The sequence below is a fragment of the Orbicella faveolata genome, unplaced genomic scaffold, assembly GCF_042242905.1.
Source record: "Orbicella faveolata isolate gen_17 unplaced genomic scaffold, um_ofav_v1 contig_14, whole genome shotgun sequence".
Taxonomy (NCBI): Eukaryota; Metazoa; Cnidaria; class Anthozoa; order Scleractinia; family Merulinidae; genus Orbicella; species Orbicella faveolata.
In genome coordinates, this window is record NW_028301541.1 from 20,004,055 (window position 1) to 20,026,363 (window position 22,309).

The 22,309-nt window shown below is 36.5% G+C and overlaps 1 protein-coding gene across 5 annotated transcripts in view; it reads right to left on the reverse strand.

Moving 5' to 3' along the window:
* LOC110066275 (nuclear factor 1 C-type-like) overlaps positions 1 to 22,309 on the reverse strand; it is a 34,651-nt gene that overhangs the window by 3,833 nt on the left and 8,509 nt on the right. Inside the window, exons 1-8 of one of the 5 annotated variants that reach the window (XM_089286948.1) lie at positions 15,580 to 16,216; positions 14,970 to 15,510; positions 14,616 to 14,675; positions 9,128 to 9,196; positions 6,583 to 6,870; positions 4,890 to 5,228; positions 2,384 to 2,688; positions 133 to 430 (exon numbers count right to left, since the gene is read on the reverse strand). In XM_089286948.1, coding sequence (XP_089143074.1) covers positions 133 to 430; positions 2,384 to 2,688; positions 4,890 to 5,228; positions 6,583 to 6,870; positions 9,128 to 9,196; positions 14,616 to 14,675; positions 14,970 to 15,510; positions 15,580 to 15,618 — 1,939 coding nt within the window. In that variant the 5' untranslated portion in view covers positions 15,619 to 16,216. Of the gene's footprint in view, positions 1 to 121; positions 431 to 2,383; positions 2,689 to 4,889; positions 5,229 to 6,582; positions 6,871 to 9,127; positions 9,197 to 14,615; positions 14,676 to 14,969; positions 16,224 to 22,309 lie in introns of those variants that run through there. The other 4 variants (XM_089286949.1, XM_089286947.1, XM_089286946.1 and 1 more) reach the window with 4 other exon arrangements.

Below are 22,309 nucleotides of genomic sequence, written 5' to 3' on the forward strand. Positions count from 1 at the left end.
TGTTTTCTAATTTTGTATTTGTCACACAAGTTATTGGTTGATCACTTTGGAAAGTGAAACTTTAGGACTGAACTTGGCATTCCAAGTAACACATAAATTAAGAAGGCAGATGGTAATGTACCTGACACCAACCTTCCAGCATGCCCTCATCAGGATTCATGCTCCCAAACCCTGACACCATCTGGTAGTCTGTAGACTCTTCTTCGGACACAGCATTTCCACTGCTGGAGACAGGAGCAACAGCAATGGGTGTAGGCCAGCGAGGAGGTATGTTACCCCTAGGAGTGTTGCCTGGTGAGGTGAACAAGCCCATTGGAAGTGAAGGGCTGACACCAGATAGACAACCAGGTGGCAAGTTTGGGTAGCTGAACACCTGTGGATTTTGGTTACCATATGTTGATGCTGCACTGTTAGGATTGTTTGTTGGAGACTGGAGAATAAAACCACAAAAGGAATAAACAGTCATAAAATGAACATAATTGTAATTTACTTTTTCCAGGAGGGCAGGGTAACAAATCCTGTAATGTAATTGGTTCCTAATGTAGTTTGGGTTTTCCTATCTCTGCCCATGGTCACAGTAACACATGCACAATGTCTGTGTGGGAAAGGTTAACAATTAAAAAATTGGTTTGAGAGAGGGAGAGAGTAAAAAAATAAGTTATTTACTGCTTAGGGTCTGTCGATATAGAGAAAAACTGTGACCTTGGACTTGAAAATGAAAATTTTCAAGACCTCTGCCACAGTTTCTCCCTATACAGACCTTCCAGCAGGCAAATAACATATATTTTCTTTCCCCAGACGTATCAAAAAGAAGAAGAAGAAAGAAAAAAAAGAACTAAATCAGGGCTCAAAAAAACCCCCATCTGGTCGTTTGGGACAAGTAGATTTTTCCTTCGGACAAGAAACTTTTTCTCCTTGCCTGCCCCATGGGTAAGGACCCAGGCAAGCCATTCGCCAACTAAATTTTTGATAACGATTTTGAGAGGAAAAGGTAAATTTTAGTTTCAAGGGTAATCAATACAAGTGTTTAGATCAAGCTTGATGAAAATTACAATTTATAGCGTTGTTTTGTTGATTGCGTGACACGTGCTTATGGCTCAGAAGTGGTTGCCTAGCACATGATCAAAATCTGCCCCAGTCAAATTTCTTTCCAGGATTAAAAATAGCCGCGTTGGGCACGAAAACGTGGTAGTTATTCCTTAAAATTTTAGCAATTTTCTGTGTGCATTTTCCAGTTTCTTTGTACAGAACTTAACTCAACAACAATATATTAAAGCTGTAGAAATTGTACGCAAAAAAAGCCACATATTTCTACCACGAAAACGAAGCCAGTATTTTTGATGCTAAAATCGAGGTAAACCTCTGTTTTGGTGAAACATGAAAGTTTGCTAGTGATAAAATACTTGGGCACCGCTGCGCAAAATGAAAACTATTGTATTATTAAAAAGAAATCAATAAGTAAGTCATCAAAATACTTTCAGAGTTCCTGGAACTATTTTTCATTCACCCAAATAAAAAAATTTGCTCTCGCCGGCTTTTCAAATTCGACACTGTGCCTATATCAAAACTGAAGTGAGAAGGCGACTTGTTGTTAACTCTGTGTGTTATAAATTTCTCGCGCTTCTCTTCACAGTGATTTCGTGGAGCTAGAAAAGACGCAGGCGAACATTCAAGGAGTCGAATGCAATCTTCGACGAACTGAACAAATTTATTCAAGGCTGTAGAGTAACAAAGTTAATTACTGCAAACCGTACAACTTCATAAAAGCGGAATGAAGAAGTTAAAAGTTGTGGAAGTATTACAATATAATGGCGTAAACATGAAGGTGATCAGCACTAAGAGGACTACAGTCAAGATGGGTTTGTTACATTAAAACACGCCCGTAGTTTGACTTCCTTTTTTGGGTTCATGAATTATTAATGAATTTGAAAACTTGGGCAAGTGGGGAAGTGCCCGGGGCAAGAAAAATTTGAGAGTTACTTGCCCAATGGGCAAGGTGGAGTTCAAATATTTTTCGAGCCCTGTAAATGTGTGATAAAATCGGATTCAAAAATTTAGCAGCTCACAGAAAATGCTAACAATAAGGTTGGTGATCCATAGACTTATCTTTGACTCAAAATATATTAATTTACTCTTTAGTTTGTCTATCCTCTCATGTGGTTTACTAGGCCATATGAAAGTGAAACATGTCACTTAATGCAAATATATTCCAAGACCCTATGGTTCTTGCATTTCTACAGTACAATCCACTTACTGAAGAAAACAGGAAGCGTGGGGATACTTCCATAGTTGAAAGTAAGATGTTCAATAAAATAAACATACAAGACTGCAAAAATAGTATGAGAACAATACATATACCATGTTTGGCCATGGTCTCAGTTACCTGAATAATCTGAACAGTGGTGTTCAATGTTATTCCTGAAGGTGGACTTGTTTTACTCGGGGTGGTTGACACTGGAGATTGTTGCTGTTGATGTACTGGAGAATTCCGTGGATCTGCTGCATTCATGGTGTTTCCACCAGTAGTTTGTATAATGCTGTTACCACTTTGTGACCTTGTTAAAGGGGGAGGTATGACTGCGGATGTCCCTGGAACATACTGCCTGCTATTTGGTGTTGAACTGGACCGGGGTCTCTCAATAAGCTGGATGAAATCACTAGGTGGGCCAGTACGGCAAGGAGCAGAACCTTTGACATTGAAGGACACCATTACAAACTACCCCTTTCTTATTTTGCCTAGAAGTGACAAAACTCAGGTGACTTTTGGAAACTTTTCTTTTCCCTCTAAAATTGTCATGTAGCAACTGAATAAGTGTATGTCATGTCTATCCTGTACTTTGACAACAAAATGGGTTGAACTGCAGAGAGAAAAGTTAAAATTCATGTCTGTCGAGCTAGGGATAGGAGAAGCCAGATGGCACATTGAAGCCTGTGCTTAGCTATAATATCTGTAGCAATAAAATGTCTAGGAGTAATACTTCTTCTTTTGATGGAACCAAAGTCCTTCACAGGTTAATTGCCAAGTATGTTTTCTAGGTTCCCCAACAATTTGTTGGTACCTTCAATTCTATGACTTTACTCTTCTCTCCTTGATAGTCCTGGTTAGAGAGAGGTACTGTGACAGTTGAGAGCATGCAGTACCAGTACATTGTGGCTTGACATTTCATCACACCAAGTTGTTTAAAATACCTTGTTACTGTTTCACAATGTGATTGTTGAGTTATTTTTTTGTAAAAAAAAATACCTCTTAGTCGGCGTGTCAGGTATGTTATGGACAGGTCAATGGATGAGTGAGTGAGTGAGTGAGTGAGAGATGTATATATGTCACACCAATCAGATTGGATCTACTATAAACAGCCAATCAAATTTCTTGTTGTAAAGGTAAATGGTATGTGAAGATTTGATTCCGATAGAGTTCAGAACGGCCATATTTATTCCTCTATAAAAGAGGAGGAAGTATTCATATACTGGGTTTACTTCAACATTTTCTGTGGGTTAGGTTGAGGATTTTAGTTAAATGAACGAGATGAGCCTTGAGGTTTGAAACAGTTAGTCAATTAGTAGTATGCAAATGCAATGAGATATTTTTATTTTTAGTTACAAAGGTAACTTGATACTTTTGTTTTACACAACGAGTAAATTCAATTAGAGGTAACGAATTGTCGCGGCTAGTTCTTAGGACATGTTTCAGAGGGGACAAGACTTTAGATTTGAAACAGTTCTAACGTTTACAATAGTACATGGAAGTGCGAGTAACGATTGTTTTGTTCTTGTTGCATGCAAATATAACGAGATTTTTATTTTTAGTTACAAAGGTAACTTGATACTTTTGTTTTTCAAAAGGAGTAAATTCAATTAGAGGTCACGAATCGTCGCGTCTAGTTCTTAGTACATGTTTTAGAGGTGAAGAAACAGTTCTAACGTTTACAATAGTAAGTGCGGGTAACGATTGTTTTGTTCTTGTTGCAAGCAAATAACTAGATATTTTTGTTTTTTAGTTACAAAGTGTAATTTGACACTCTTGTTTTTCACAAGGGAGTAAATTCAATTAGAGCTGACGAATCGTCACCACTCTTTCCCAGGAGATGTTTGCTATCTTTAGTAACAAATGGTAACTTAACACTTTTGTTTTTTATATGGGAGTAAATTCAATTAGAGCTGACAAGTTATCGGCAATTGTTTCCAGGATATTAAACAAAAAAGAAGCTTTCGTTTCTGGACGGTTTTTACGTCTCTGCAGTAGCAGTTTAATAGTTTTATATGATGACATTCATTTCAGTGCGATATTTTTAAAGGTGAAAAGTATGAAAACTGTTAAAATGTTCTTTGAAGACTGCGTGGCAGCAAGTTAAAGTGCAATTTAATTAAATCAGACTTTCAACGTGTCAGAGGTTTTTTCTCTTTATTTTTATTTTCAGTGAAGTAGTGTTGCGTTTTGTATAAAGGTAAACTTACAACTTGTATAAAATGCGAAGGAGTCTCTAAATTAACTTGAGTATTTTTGAGCAAAAATTCCTCCGGGGGTTGGAAGGGTTATGTGATCGGTGAATGAGGGAGTTATGCATGTGCGCGTGTCACGCCAATCACAGTGCGAGTTGTATCAAAAAACGAATCAAACTGCCTGTTAGAAAATAAGATGGTATCTACATTAATCTGGAGATGTGTCAGATGACTGCAGTTTTTTCAGTCAAACATTTTATGGCTTACTACTTAGCTATCTTACCATGACCAATGTAACAACGCAACCAAAAAAAACTTGTTAAATTAACCAAATCATTACTGTACCATGAATGCTTCTATCTCCGACACTTCACACAAAAAGTTAACTCTTGCACGCCTTGCGTGCCTATGTTTACTAGATAGCCAACAATGCAACAATAATGACCTACCAACTGAAGGTATGTGAGCATTTGGCATTGGGAGGCGGAATGTAAATCCCTGCTGCGGAAGATTCATACCAAACCCACAACTCGCTGGTCCATGGCCTTTAGGTGTTGACGCTAATTGCATAATGAATGTGTCATTCATATTGCAGTCTCTCATTGGTCTGTTGTGCATCTGTGATGCTTGGCCACCATACGATGTTACAGCAGGTGATTGGGGTTCATTCACATTACAACAGCTGATTGCAGAGTTGTGGTTTTCAATTGGACTGTATCCTGAGCAGTTCTGTTCCGGTTTGATCTTGGGGGGATATGGGACCATAGGAGAGTGAATAACACTGGACCCTGACATCAAATTAATTCGAACAGAAATCAAGCCAAGAATCACTTCAAATGTGCAGGATGTTTACCCTTTCCACTAATGCATGGAAATGATGGACAACATGACTTAATTCTCACTCTTTTAAGATTCTTTTTATGATGACTTAAAAATTTTACATATGCTCATTGGTCAAATGAACCTTTTTGGCGATACGGCGGCCATTTTTAATTCCATCGTTTCAAATAAATATTATGGGATGATTAGGGGGTAAATGCATACTAATTTGCCCCCTGAGCAACCCCTAATAGCTATATGAAATGATAGAATTCAAAATGGCCGCTATATTGCTGAATAGGTCCATTGTAGACACATAGGTTATCTGGTCAGAGCACACATCACAGATCAGATAAATAAAATTTGTACATTAGCTTCAATAACAGTAAATTCAGTTATTTTTCAAGTCCTAGGATTTCAAATTTCATTGGTAACACTTTCTCGATTCCGTGCCCAGTGATTGTGGGAAACGAACGGTAATGGAAATTTTTTTGACAAAATTTCACACTTGATTTGGACCCAAACAAAAGAAAACGATATAGTATTAGAGAATAGAGAAAGAAATGAAATGAACTTAACAGTTTACAGGTACTCAGTGACATGGATCTTGGCTTGGAAGTGATGTGATGTTCTCTGTAACAGTCTCGAAATCAGTACAAAATTACCTCTTCCTGAATGTTTTTTAATCATACAAAGTCAACTTTTGCACTTCTTCTTTGCAGTCACCAGTGGATGCCACGTAAGCTGATGATTGTTGGGTTCAAAACCAATATTATTGTAGCTTTTCTATATCAGCCATTTGTCTGCCATCTTAAATCCGTCCCAACCAGGCATTGCACATACCGTGTGATGTACTTTGAGATTGATACAAGATGGCGAATGGGTGACATGAAACAGCATTATAGTTTCATATATAATCAGAGTGCTGTAATCAAGGGAACTACTCTGGTGTTGAAAAGTAGAACAAAAAAAGAAAAACCTTTGTCAGATGAATTTTGATTGGCAAGGCTGAAGATGTCCACGGCAAATGATTTTTCGGTTCTGTTATTTCTGAATCACTGTAATGACACGGTACTGGTAAGATCATTACTGTGCAATCCTAGGGTTTGTTTTTGCAAGAATTTTGCCTTTTAGATCTACTGATCAAGAGCTTTCTTTTTCCTTGTCTATATTTTGTGGATAGTTTGTTCATTTGATTTAGTAATATGTTTCCTGTTTCCAACTATATGTCACTAAATGGCTAATAAACAAGGAGAATGGATTTGGAAGTGCACCATTCATATTAGGGTGCCAAGGCCCCATAGGCTAGAAACAAGGACTTACCAGAGTCCACATCATTCTGCCAATTAGACCCTTGGGAAGAGAAACTTGCTGGTGACTGGACATAGAGCCCTGTGCTATCTCTGTCATCATCATCACAATCTTCGTCAACTGATGAAACAGAGCTAATTGTCCGACTTCGTTTCCTGTACCTTAGGTCATATGGATCTGGTCGTGGGTGAATGTTTACTGCATTTGGAAAACGCTGTTCAAGACCTGCATCACTGTATGATGGGCTTTCCAGGTCCGATAACATAAGAGCATGGGATGAACTAACACACTTGATAGGTGCTGATGAAAAAAAAAAAAGAGTGTGTAAGTACATTTTTAAAGAAAATTTAAATTTTATTCACAATAATGCTAGTGCAGTAGGAAGCTTTTTCATAGAAAACAAGATTGTACTTATTAGTTAACAGAATGATGAGTCAATAACTTGAAATTAGCAAAGGAATAAGTTTCATCTTAAAGTAATCTTTCTGATGTTCTTTCCAACCCAGCAGTCCATGTAAGATTAAATTCTGACACACCTAAATTCAAACAACATTGTTTTTCAAAGTTGTTTCTATGAAGACCATAACTTAACCCTTTACCCCCAAAGGCAAACGGCAGATTTTCCCAAATCGGCAAATAAAGACACTCTGCCTGTGTACAATATCCCATTTGAAAGCCACTAATCAACTTATTTAAGAATTGACATCAGCAGCTGTGAAGGAGGTAGACATTTTGAGAGAAATTGCTTTAAAATGGGAAAATGAATGACTTCAAAAATGTATCAGTCTTCTACTATATTAGGTATACCCCTAAACTATAGCTTATTTAGCAGCTCTTAGTGCATAGCTTGATATGAAACAAGTCTTGCATTCCATTTGCATCCCGAAAAAGGAACTAAAAACTTCTGGGAGTGGTCAACCATGTCTTGGATGGGAGGGGGTCAAAATTTTATGACTTCAATGAGCAGATCTTCACAAGATAATTTTCATGGCAAAAATTCATAGAAACTATCAAATATTCACAAATTTATGACCTTGTGTGCCAATATGCACTCTTAGGGGGTAAAGGGTTAACCCAATAAATGCTGCTTAGGTAGTATGTGAAAAATATGGGAAACTTGTGAGAACCTGGGTTTTAACAACCATATTTGAAGCATCAACATACACTAGTTGCTATACAGGGTAGGAGCTTGCTACCTTTTCTTATTGGTTGGCCATTGTGTCTTAGAGTGTGGTTTAAAAATCAGGTTAGAGCCTGCCCTTCTATTTGAAGGTACATACAGTGTCACAAGTCAGATAAGAGCAGATCATTAAGTTTTGAGTCACCTGTAACCTTGACTCTCACACCTGTAACAAACTTGTTACTTTGTGGGTGAATTACATCAACAAAGGGAAATCTGAATATCACATGTCTAATAACATATACAGTGAAGCCATCAACGAGGAAAGCTTCCAATATTAAACCTCCAGTCGCACTTGGCATTTATTTTACTGTCAACCATCAAGCATTCTTACAGTAATATGTTTATAAAAAAGCTCTCCCCATATTAGTTTTCTGGTGAAACTGCTTTCTTCTTTTTTTCATGTCAACTTTTCTGGTTGCAGAGTTTTTCACCTCAGTAATAGGTATGTGTTTAGAAGGGTAATGGAAGAACACTGTCCCTATGGGAAATTAAGTAAATTTCACTCTGTCAAAAATATTCACAAATCAAACCACAAAAAGTACATGTATAAACATTTTGACATTGACATGAGAACCAGCTTCTTTTTACAAAATTAAAGTACATATGACATGAAAAATAATTTCTGTTTATTTAAAAGGTGTTGTTGCCGTGACAACTTTTTTGCCGCTGCTGCTGTCTTCATAAAAACTGCAATTCCCAGTTTTTGTCTTAAACCAAGAAACATCTACCCCACCCAATCTAATGATGGGAGTTAAGACTATATGGGAACTATGTCTGTTCCAAGTAGGACCCTTTGGCTCCCTTTAGAGATTGCAAATGGGGATATTTGGTTTTTTGACAGAAAGAGACTGGAGCTGAAGGAGTTGCTATGGTAACAGCACTAAGGGTGTCATTTTGTTTCTTTGGTGATGCACATTTGTGGTGCCAAGTTTCAAGAACACAGCTTCAATATTTCCAGATATATTGTTTATTCAGTATTTTACCACCTTTTAGTTGCAAACAATATGACATCATCACTGATATAATTTGCATGATAAAAACGTCAATATCTCTGAAATGAAAAGGTACTTCAAAAAGAAAAACACCATTCTTCTGTATTTTGAAAGGCCTTTCAAATAAGGAGAAAGTATTTTTCATGTCATGTGCACTTCCAAGTATAGCTTACGTTTTTCACAAAGCTATTAATTATAATGTAAAAATTACCACCAAAGAAAAACCCAGAAAAGTAGATGCCTTAATCAACTGCCTTGAAATTGATTCAGTTCAGAGATTGGTTTTAAAAAAGGAAACGTTTGCATTAAACTTAATTTGTGTTCTGTTCTACACATGTTAATGTATGCACAAAGTAACACTGTAAGACATCAGAACACTTACTTCTGGCATAGGTATAGAGTTCAGCTACTGTAAACACACCAGAGGAAACCAAATTCTGCTCTGTGCCAACTAAAAGGAGGTAATACATACTATTCAACCCAGAGGATAAAGAAATATGACATATTCAACACTACTGTCAGTTTTTGTACTAAACATTCCAAAGGTCACTCCAACAGTCAAAGCAACCTATTCATCCATTATCTGGGAAATCAGGCTAACAGAATTTATTAACCATAAAGCTGATAAAAAAAATCCTGCCCCTTCCATAACTCTATCAATCTAGTGCAATTGGCGAATATTAGTTGCAATACTAAGGTATGATAATGTACACAAGTCACCAATATAATACCGTAAAATCCCCTGATAAAGCGTCCCCCCAGTTATAAGCCCCCCTGGATATAAACCCTTCTATTTGCTAACAAATATATTATTCCAGACATACCTCCCCCCCCCCCCTTGGATATAAGCCCATCTAATGTATAAGTGCATTCCTTTTAAGTTTCTTTACAAACATCAAAATCTTTAATTGAAAGTTGTAGGCATAAACAAGTGGCTGTGGAGTTTATAACAATAATATTATAACAATACCACAGAAAGAAACAAATGTTGATGCATATATAACAACGTTATGAGTGCAATAAATGTATTCTAAATGTAATAGCTCTAAATATAATGGTATGTCAGCTTTAATTCGTTTCTCAGCTATGTTTTATCTCGTTGTTCCAGAACATTTTTTTATTCCGCTTATATGCCCCCTGGATATAAGCCCCCTCATTTATAAGTCCACCCAAATGCCTTATGAAGTTACATAAGCCCAGAGCTTTAATGTGGGATTTTACCGTAGGAGTTATATAACATCAAACTTCTGTTAAACTTCTACATCTTTTAAAACGTCATATTGAATTCAGGGTATTGCATTTACGAAATTGCCACTTTAGTTGAGAAAAAATTTGAGGCAAAAAAAGGAAATAAATGTAAAATTTGCTTTCCATAGATCAGTTTGCTTTTATATTTGGTATTTTTCTGGAATCCTCTACATCAAACATAATTTGATGAAAAATTAATGGTTCATTTTGATAACAAGAGAGTCAAAGTGACAGTTAATGTCAAAAGAACTGGTCTCTGGTTTGAACTGTCAAATTTTAAACTATGTAAATATAGTGTTTACTTCTCTCTATACCCTTGCTTCCTTCCTTCACATTGTCAAATAACTCATCAAATTGAAATTCAACTTATAATTGGTAAGCCTGGCAAATTGTACTGAGGAGAGATTTTTTCACAAAACTTCTTAGATGAGGGTGACCGAGAAACATTTTATGTAATTAAAGTTTCACATGCTGGAAAACAAGCAAAAAGAGGCGTTTGTTTTTCTGATAGTTGATTAATATTGTTTTCCACAATAAATACTACCAGAGAGTACTAAAGGGCACTTAAATAGACGTAACACAGAGATATTATTGGAATTCCTCAAGAGAAGCTAGTGTGGCCTTACAAATAAATGATCATCAGTAAATATCAAAACCCTTAGAAAGTACAAAAGAACTTGAAGAGCAAAGGAGTGGTTATACTGCTTTCCAGTGAGTTTTCTACCTGTACACTTATTTAATGTTTACAGTGACAGTGACAAGCTTCACATTTTCACTTAAAACATGTAAAAACAGATGTTTGCACTTTCAGCTATGTGCAACAGTTCAAAATAGATGTTGAAATGTTAATCTGCATTCCACTCCCTTCTTTAAAATAACTGTTGCCAAGAATGGTGTTAAGGTCAAGGTGTTTGTTGGCTGAAAAGATTTCCGGATTCTTGGTCAATATTTTTTAGAAAAAGTTTTTTGAACATCAACTGTAAGCTGATATGGTGAGTGAACTCGTTTACTTAAAATGGTAACAGCTTAAAGTTCTCAGCAGCCTACAGTATCAACATATGTCAGGACAATGTAAAGCTGACAGGTTCTTACAGGGTCCTTTTGATGATATACAGAGAGTTCCTTGAAACAGTTTAGTTTAATTTATTCTATTAAAAGGTTCATGACTTTGGAATGCTTTGTTAGTAACTCTTTAACTACTACAAGAACAACACAAGTTTAAATTGAACCCAAATTGTCAATTGTTGGTTCCCTCAGGTATTTCAACCACAAGCTCATTATGATGCAACTAGTTTGGTATGCAACACTGAAACCTCCTAAAGTTATATAAACAACTCATCACTTCTGTTATCTTATTTTTACAAACTAATTCTATTGTGCGAGAACAAGTTCCTTTGTCTTATAATACCTATGGTTCCTTGCTTTGTTCCCTATTGACCAAACATGTTAATGATATGCATAATAAACTCCCTAAAGTAAAACTTGTGTGCTTTCTCCAAGATTTGCATTAACAATAGATACACCTGCATCTTCTGAAATAACACGAAGTACAATATTTAATCAATACAAAGCTTTAATATTTCTCTTCCTCTATCTTAAGTGTAAACTTCTTTAACTGTAGAATAGTTCTGCTAGAGAAATTAATAATGCTAATTGTTATACCATTCAGTGAAGTTCACAAGCAAAACACATTAACATATCCAAAATGAAAGTTGGCTACATTCATAAAAGAAATTTGCAAAATTCATCAAAAAGGTTTCACAATGTACAAGACATTCACCATTAGGAATTTCTCAATACTACATTCAAAGATAAATATATAGATTCAATTGAGGCCTTGAGCTACTGTACTGCATTTTAATTCCAACCTTCCAGAGCTGAGGACTGTAGTTGAACAAGCCTGTTAAATTATAGTTGTCAACCTAGGGAGAATTCTGAGTTACATTTAATAAAGGGAGCAGCCTTTTGTAATGAGATTTGCTATCTTTTGGTTATTTATGAATGACACTGGTTACACAAGGATAAAGTCATTGCTATAAATTTGGTCTAGGCATGTATTATGTTGAAAAGAAATACTGCTATGAAAGACAAACAAGGGAGAAAATGTGATCAGCATATTTCTAATGTGAGGAAATTAATTCTATTTCACACATCAGATTCAGGGTTTTTTCAAAGAAACAACTCTCTGGTTTAGCAAGGAACCCCATTTTTTTACAAAAACCTCCAAAATAGCCAAGTTTTATAAAGTGCTGTCAACATGAGATGTGAGTACATGTGTAATGTCTTGTTGTTGTTGTTTTATCAACATTGATGTAATTATTCTGAGACCATTACTTTTAGAACTGCTTTGTCTTTGAAATATACCTAAATTATATACTACTTGATAACTGGACAAAATCATGTTGAAAACCCAAACAACAGATTATGACCAAACTTATAAACCTTCTGTTGACAGTAAAAGAAGGAAAACTTTTCTCCCTCTATCTAGCATGGTTTGGCCTTGGCATGTCCAAAGTCAAACAAAGATGTCCACTTATTAAATTTATATTAAGACAAAACAAGTAGTAGACAGATTATCACTTAAATCCTTAGTACTGATCAAGTCATATCTTCTCATTACTACTTTACCAAAAACATTTTATCAAACAGCCTGTTACACACACAAAAAAACAATCATCTTTCGTTTTAGAATTGTTTCAATCTAACAATAGATGCCCTCGGCAGAATTATGAAGGCACATTAGATAGAGAAAAAATTCCGGTGCCTGACCTTGGACTAAACAGGTTTAGTTGTCGTCTATTGTTTGAAGGTATCATCCAATTGTACATCACAACCTTATGACATTTTACAAGACAATAAGTTGTCAAGTGAGTACAAGAACAATAGTTTTCAACAATTACATTCATTATAAGCCTTTCTGTCAATCATAGAAGATTTTACAAGTAATGTTATTTCTTGATCCGAGGTTTAATCTCTTAGGTTCAGTAAAATGTTGATGAAAACCTAAAAAAAACAACAAGAAACCTCAAAAGCAGATAACAGGCAGCAACACCCAAGAAATTCAGAGAAAGATGTTGTGTACAGAGATAAAAATAGTGTCACGACCTCGTAAAGCAAACGCTAGAGTTAGATTTCACATCAAGGAATATCAAGTAACTGAGTCACGTTAAACAAAACCACAAAAGCATGCCCCTTAGATTGATTTTTTTCCCCTTGGCTTCATGACCGCAAAACACGAGACACTCGTTGCCCTAGTCCAACCCAAAGTATCGAGAAAGCGGTAGCCTGATAAATAAGTGAAAGTAACTTCTTTTTTATTATTGATTCATATAATAGTTAAGTTACATAACTCAGTGTTTCCCGCGTGCACGCACGATTAGAAACGGCTCGTATCCTCTTCAACCACACAAACGCCCCCAAGGTCATGAAAATCATGTCTTGAAAACACAACCTAACTTATAAATCCCCTTAACCCTGCATCCCTGTAGCTTCATCAGTTTTCAGATTACACCAAACAAAACACGAACAACGCATGAGCAACGAAACAAGGAATGATCTAGATCTCCACAAGTGCCTCAAATAATTAATTAACACTGCAGGCTTTTCACTTCTCATGACAAATTAAGGTAAATTGCGAAAACTAAACCCACAATCTTCTAGTGCAGAAGCTTGCAGTTGATACTAACAACATAAGATGAAATGTCACAATCTATTTGCTGTGTTTATGGCATATATGTTCTGTTCACCTGAAGCGAAAGAATATATAAATATGCATAAACACGTTAGCTGTCAAGTGGATATCCCTAAAGTCATCTAACAAATCGCGAAGGGACGCATCTCTTTTCGTTTCATTTCTCTTGCAAACAGCCTGCGCTGTAATTTGCAAACGCCAGCCGCAGGAAAGGAACGTTTACCACGAAACTAATTGTTCGCTTAACACATTACACTACAAACAAAAAAGTCAAATACATAACGTCATAGCACGTCGATGAAACTCAAGTTGCAGATTATACGACCCGCGAAAAAACTGAAGGGGAAATATGAAACTTATCTTCTTTTTAATCGACTGGCACGAACTTTCAAGTCATGTACGTAAAGGAAAGGCTTAAGTCGAAAAACAAAGCGTCTTAAATGTTTACTAAACCGAACTCTTCTGTAATCGAGTATTACATTACTTACTTTGAATACGCGATGGAATTTATTCACTCACTCAGAGGAAGTCTTTCATGATTTATGGGGAGAAAAAGAATTTTGCGTGTAAAATAGCGGCGATTTCCTGAAACAGCACGTGGAGCCCGGAGGGGCTACTTTTGCGATTAACTTGGGATGCAAATAGGGCCCTTAGTTTTCCCTTTAACAACAATGAAACGTGGTTTCCAGAGGCGGATAACACAACGAGAACAAAAACAAAAGCCTTATGAGCGAATTAATTTGGATTGTTCAAATGCGCGCACGTGTCGGGTCACAACAAAACAACAACACGGCGTTTGTCCTTGAAAGTAGTAGACTATTTTTTCATTACCTCCACGCAAATTCACAACGTACATGTAATTCTGTATTTTTCACTTTGAATACATATACGAACAGGTCCTACAAAGAAGATATTAAAAATTTATACTTACTTTGGTGAGAATCTGGATCGCCAGAACTTCGAACGGGACTGTTGGAATCCTGTTTGTGCTCTGCGAATAAAATGGGAAACTAATTGCGGTCGATGGAACGCAAGAAAACAAACTACACAAACATAACAAATTCATTTCTGTAGAGTAATAAAATGATTAAATTACACACCCAAAGAACTTAAACAGTTTTCTGTTTTAATTATTAAAGAGAAACATAGCACCTCCAACTTGTTGATAGGAGACCGAGTTGCGCAAAATTTAACTCTGTAATTTTGGTGTGCTGGCATCTAGACACCTGATCAGATCTGCTGTAGACCTGGCAAACATGGAGATTTGTATGTGAACACTTCTTACCTCGATTACACATGAAGTTTGCTAGAAATAGATCCAGTTCTCGAACTGTCACCGTGATATGGTTAGGCAAAACACACAGAGTCTGACTCTGGCAATGCTGCGACTTGCCCAAACGCTCGCCGTCCGTGCTTTCCAAAGGAATGCCTCGGAACAAAATCACCATCACCAGATCTAATCTCCATACTTTGTCAGCTTGGCGAAGGCAGTCTATGCGCCTCATTTTCCCCTTCTGATCAGGGTTGGAAATGACGCAACGGCACGACGAGCCGGGTTTGTTTCCAACGACTGACATCACAAAGTCCTCCCTGCATTCTTGGCGAATGTCCTTTCGCAGCTTTGCCAAAAGCCTTGAAGCCCACTTTTGCTTCACTTCAGGGGCTTCAGCATCTAGCTCTTCTTTGCACCTTCTCTCCTCGTCAGGAGTCATTCGCACTTCATGCTTCTTGTAGTGCTTTCGCTTTCTTGCTTGCAAATTAAACCACGTATAGGCAAAAGCCTTTACATGAGGAAGCAAGGCTTCGATGAACGAGTGTATCTCGTCCTGGAAATCAAATAAACCGGGGTTAGTCATTTTAACGAAGTCGACTAGAGACGTACTCTCGCCGCTAACCATTGTGCCCTCCGCTTTACCCCGCTCACTGAGGCCCATCTGAAGACATGATAGAATTTTTTTCTCCAATCTACGCACACTGTTTACTTCGTGTCATGCGTGTCAAATACACAAACGGTTTGTCTATCACATACGGGCTAGCCAATCAGCACAGAGGCAGATGACAAAAGACAACAAAAGCTGTCAAGTGTTAACCATTGAAGAACTGAGGTTTCACGGCGCCACTTTGCGGAGAATTCAAACTTCAATCGGGTTAAATCGGACGCCATAGGATTTTCATGTAAACCGAGACGTGAAACCTTAAAAAAGCTTTCCGAAACTCGGGTCCTTCCCACGCCGACTTCCGTATTACGCTCCAAGACTACTCCACAACTAATTACAGGGTAATCGCAAATGATCGATAATATTTTCCACAGTGGCGCGAAACTGAAAGAATGCTTTGTGTTGTGGTCCAGCTGATTCATAACACTGCTTCCCGAATCAGCTAACCAAACCATCTACCTTACTTTCACTTGGTGATAAGCTAGAAATATCGACAATTAAAGAGAAAGCGATCGGACGTTCGAAAACAATTGTTAGGGAAGATCGCTTGGAATTTGGTTCGACCACAACTTCCCAAAACAAGAGCTGAGCAAATTTTCCTCAAGTCTTTTGATGGACAGTTTTACACAGCTTGGCGCCGTGCGGTCGACACCAAGTCATATTGTGGTTGCATTTAGGACGTTTAAATTCGCTATCACTTATCAATGTGATCCGAGGGTTAAAAAGTTGGATTACTTTTTCTTTATCCAAGGGCGGATAGCTCACGAACTATCCGTGAAAAATCGAGAAAATTTGTGTGACAGTGTGTGACTGACAAAATAAGCATGTTTGAACAACTACACAGAATCTGAGAGAAGTTTTCATAACGTAACTTTTCGATCCAGAAAAATTAAAAAAGTGAAGTTAATGTTAATCGGAAATGACGTATCAATACACATCATGTACAATCCCCACAAACACAAAAAGATTCGAGATTGGTGTTGTCTCTTAACGAATTATCCCACGCCTGTTTTGAAAACACTTGTTGTCATTTTTAAGCCTAATCTATCCCATGTCAACAGGAACATTTCCTGATTGTTTAAATCACCGTCTTTTAAAATTTGATCGTGATTAGATCCGTAGCCCCCGATCGTGTGTATCCTATTGTCGTTTCTGTTTGACATGACACTGGAGTTCAGTGAGTGACACAAGCATCAATCAATATTTAATTAACATAATCGGCTCTTTGAATTCACTTCGATACTAAACTCTAAACTAAAGAAAATTACGTTGTATATAGACTCGCTCCCAGCGATGGCAAACTCAATTCTCCTATAAAATCCATAAAGGCAGCTCATGCAACCCTAATTGATTTTGCATACTTGGTGAACTCCAGCTTGCAAAACAATGAGAGACCTTTGAAGCGGCTTAAAGTTAATTGTTCTAATATCCTTATGCGTAAGAACAGCGCGTCACGTATCAGGTTCCCGCTCTCTCACTCAGGAAGTCATAGCCACACGTCTTGAGCTCGTGATTATGGGCGTATATAGATCAACAGCATAACCAAATTTGGCGCAAGGTGAAGCGGAACCCCTTATAAGGGCTGGTAAACATGTGCTGTACTAATGGGGTCACTTGATTACAAGTGAGAGCTGAGAGTAGTACGAATTATAGGGAGGAACGGATCACGGAAGTCGGGTTTAGAAAACAAACAGATTGTGTGGTTTTCAGAAAAAACATGTTCACAATCGTGACCAAATAAGGTGCAAGAGAGCCTAAGCCTTACTGTACCAAGTTATTTAACTTTTCTGTTGGCCACAATTAGCTAGGAAAATTTACCTACTTCTACCGCAAATGTTACTAAATTTGCGCATGCTTTTTCAAAGATGTAACTGATTTTAATGCAAAACATTGTTTATAAGATCGAGTAAAACTGATTTCTAACGCCTTTAACCACAAGTTAACCACACAAAGGAACAATAACCTTAGTTTTTGAAGGAAACACAACACAGTTAAACAGCTTGAATAGGTTTTGGGTCACTCAACAGGATGTGCATACGTGGGTGTGTCTTTGATTGAACAAAAGTAAAAGAAACCTTTTCATTTATATATGTCATTTCATTGTGTTTTTAAGGAAATTTCAAACTTGACCGTAAACAGCATGAAAGCACCAGCACCAATGCACGGAACTTTTGAACTGTGTTTGCTCTTACTGAAACAATAACTCCACAAGAATCACTTAACACAATATGAATAGTGGTCGAGTATGACAAGAACCTAAACTATATTTTATTGTTTTGGTATGGCAAGGCCACAAAACCCAACAGTCTATTCTGAATTGAAATTTCATATAAAGTCATATAAACATACATAATTTTGACATGTTCCAAAGTGTTAAATTTGTTTTTCGGGCTGCTAGCTGTAGATTATTCATCGCAATGTATATGACTTTAGCAATCTTTGAGAGTTGAAATTTGTTTACAGTAGGAAAATTGCTAAAAGAAAAAGAGGTCTTATGTCAGTGCCATAATTGGAAGGAGTTTCTTTGGGTTATTGGAAATTTCTAATTATTATGGAGGAAGGATCTCAATAGCCAAAATTTTAAAGGACAGTATGGACCAAACCCTGTATTTCCAGAGAGAATAGGGTATTCAAACTGAAAACCCTCAGTGGGAGGGATATGGATATTTTCTGGAAATGATGCAATATACATGGAGGTGTCTGTAAGGAGAACTTCACAGTAAATAAAATTGGTTTGGACAAAATTTAACACTGATTGTATTATTACTAACTTACTTCTTACTATAGATTTTTTAATATTTGAATTTTGATATTTAATCTGTAGTTTTAACCTTGTTATATCTGGTAGATAAAAGGTTCCAGAAAAGAAAAAAGCATGATAACAGTAAGGTTGCCATGATACCATCTTCAACATGTTGCCTTTATCTCATGCTACTAAGGTTTGCTGCAATCAAACTCAGTTTAATGCAATCAGTGAACACTATAAGATATATTGTGAAATCTTCAGTAGTTGCCATGGCAATGCTAAAAGTAATAAAACATCCTATTTTATTCCTTGGTGGCTTAGAACTGGAAACATATACTTTTTAAAAAGTCTTTAAATTTTTTATGTATTTTGTCAATTTATTTCTTTTGTAAGACCAAAACTCCAAAACATTTGGAAATACAAGAGAGCCACCTAGAGGGAAAAAGTTGGCTTTTGTGCATATGAGCAGATCCTTTTAAAACTTAATTTCACATAACATATTCGTTTTTACCTGTTCTTTACAAAAACTACTTGAAATAGATAGGTACACAGGTATTATTTCAATACCTGATTGTCCAGAACTTGAGAAATTTTTAGGAGTTTATTTTTATTCTTTAAGTTATGTTGCAAGACTTGGCCCATCTTGTAACAAAAAGTTACCATGTACTAATAAAGTGAAAGAAAAATGTCCCCTTTTTGTTAACAAAAAGTACTGAAAGATGCCCTTGAAATGAAAAATCTTTGAAATTTGTTTAAAATATACTAAACTGATTTATAAGTAATTCTAATATTCTGTGAGAAAATATAACATGGCAACTTCATAGTAAATTAATATTACTGATCTCTCTACAAAGTGTACTGGAAAAATGGATTTAGCTCTATGAAAAGCTACAGACTTAGTTTCCTCATAGAAGATCATCCTTCTGCCTCCGTGGGCACTTGAAACAGAGGTCTAGTTGTCCTGAACAGGAACATTAACTTTGATTGTGATAAATACAGTCATCTCAAAAACTTTCTGTAAGAAATGCCCTTGAAATGAAAAATCTTTGAAATTTGTTGTTTTCATTATTATTTCTTACTAATCAATTCTATCTCTAAAATATATTATAACATAACTAAAGCAAAGCGTGCGTTCTGATTGGTTAATTTAGCGTCTACTATTTGCCCATGGGTGTACACTGCTGATGTGTGTGCTAATGTTCACAAAGCAAATCTTTTGACAGATATTGTTTCCAAAGTAATGGCTGACGTCCTTCTCCCAGAAATGCAAAACTGTCTTCACAGTTGTGTGAAGATGAAACTTTATCGAGTTATTGGTGTGCAGTCAGTTGTCATGAATGAATTTTTGCGCACTTGTTTTCTTTTGTCATGTAAGACTACATTTTTTGTGATGTAGCTCAATAAAAGGACTTCTGTTGTTCCAATGTCTCAATGTTATGTTATAAAACAAATGGTAAACGCCTTAGCGTGTACTATTGAGATATGGATGCACTTGGGAGGTTTGCTAAGCACTCAAGAAGCTAGAGTCACACGAGGTGATAGCCTCGTGCGACTCTTACATTTCTTTCGTGCTTAGCAACCTCCCGCGTGCATCCATAACTCAATAGTACACGCTATGGCATTTACCATTTGTTAACTAAATTGACTTAAAAGTAATTCTAATATTCTGTGAGAAAATATAACATGATGACTTCAGAGTAAATTAATAGTACTGATCTCTCACAAAGTGTACTGGAAAATTGGATTTAGTTCTACGAAAAGCTACAAACTTAGTTTCCTCATAGAAGATCATCCTTCTGCCTCCGTGGGCATTTGAAACAGAGGTCTAGTTGTCCTGAACAGGAACATTAACTCCGATTGTGATAAATAAAGTCATTTCAAAAACTTTCTGTAAGAAATTTGAAAAAGAATCTTCACTCACCAACTGCTCAAGAGAAATAAAATATAGTCAGTTTGCAAAAATGATGAATTTGTCTGGGAAGAGAATAAGGGATATATTCTTGGTATGCAAGTGAAATCGTTGTTTTCTTAAATCCAAAACTAAAGAGCCATCAAAGTTATTATCCTCATCAGGCATAAGAGGTGGTAAATTTATATCTGTTAACAACTTTTCAGATCAATGGCTTGCTTTGTCTGAACACAGGCACATTTTGAATTTCAGAGTTATGGAGGAGTGTGACATAAAGCTTTGAATGTGTTGTCAAAAAATATTTACTTATCTCATGATTTTAGCCTTTTAGAAGTTAAAATATTAGGAAAAGTGCTTATTTAAATGTTTGCTTGATAATCAGTTGCCTAGATGGCCAAAGTAAGTTCCAGATGTTTTTATACACTATTTTCCGGCCGCCATGTTGTGGAACCACGGAGGTACACTAATAAGGCGGCTCCATACTGTGCTCTAAATTTGTGCAAAATATTTTGGCAGATATTTGAAGTTTGGGAAAATGTACTGACGTAAGCCTTGGAGAAGTGTCTTCTTTATTTATCTCCTATAACATCATACTTTCTTGACTTCATACACTGAATGGTTTTTGAATTATTATTTAATTGTGTGACAGTGCAACCCAAGAATAGCCGATCACATTGTGCCACCTCAGAAAACAAAGATACATATGGATGGTAAATGGTAAATGCAAGATTTTGAAAGGTAGTGAGCCCGAGACATTTCAAGACCAAGACAGCAAAGTATTTTAAGTATGAACATAAGACTTTCATATGTGGGTTTCACCATGAGTTATTAAATAAATTGTGGCTTTGTTAGTTTCTTGATTCCCCCTTTAGCCTTTTGGCCAACTCATGTAAACTAGCTGGAACTGGAAATTCCATAATAACACTATGTTATGATATCCTAGAACATGCAAGTTTTTTAGCTACCACCAAAATGACATGGCAGTACGTTTTGTGGAGATATTTGGAGAATTGCTCTGACATTTGAAAGGTGCATTATTAAAATTCAATATCAAGTGACAACACCCAACCAAATGACACAGGTACGGGCCTGGTGACACAGACAGTCTATAAGGAGTCCAGCACACTAACCATTTAACTGCTACACAACAGAGTTAAGTGGCAATTTGTTAAAGCACTAAAATCTCACAATTTGGTAAACAAATGGTTTTTTCAAAGTGAAAAGAAACTGAAAAAATTATCATAAATTTATGACACTGCTGCTGATTTCCTCTCAAGCCTATTAGCCTACAAAATGCTACTATGATGAAATTTGCATCTGTCCTATCCAAATCATCTTTTAACATCAATGAGTAGCATGTAGGAGAAGAAAAATGCTGTTTACTATTTTAATGTTTTGGAAAATTTTCGGAAACGTTTGTGTGGCCCTTGGACAATTTTTAGAGAATCTTCAGAAATCTTAGGATGGTGGTTTGAAAATTATCAAAAACGTTGCTATCAGTATGTTTATATAATAAACAAAATAACATGGTTCTTTGTAGATTTTAAGTGGTAGTGGCATTTTCTAGAATAAAACTATTATTCACCATTGAAATGGGAGCATATCAAAATGAATTCTTTTATCCTAGCAGCCTACATAGGGCATGGTGCTTAACTCAAATTTCAGAAGATTGAAGAAGTTAGGAGTATTGCTACTGCCCTTGGATGGGTTAAATAGCTGCTAAGGAGAGATACTTGGTTTCCCCGAAAGTCAATCATCCAGGAAAGAGAAAACCCCAAAAGCAAACCAACAAGTCCTCCAGGCATGGGTGTTGAGCTGAGAGCTAATTCCTCACTTACATTAAAAGGTTAATAAGAAACTGAAAGCATTCTAGATACACAAAACTTGAAAGATTGTGATGTTACTATTAGGTGAAAGGCAATGGCAAGGTTAGTGGCAGATAGGGTCACTGGTAACACCAAAGATCACCACTATGATTGGGAACTGAAATGACTGCATAATTTACACAAAGAGTGCTGCAGTGCATTTAACAA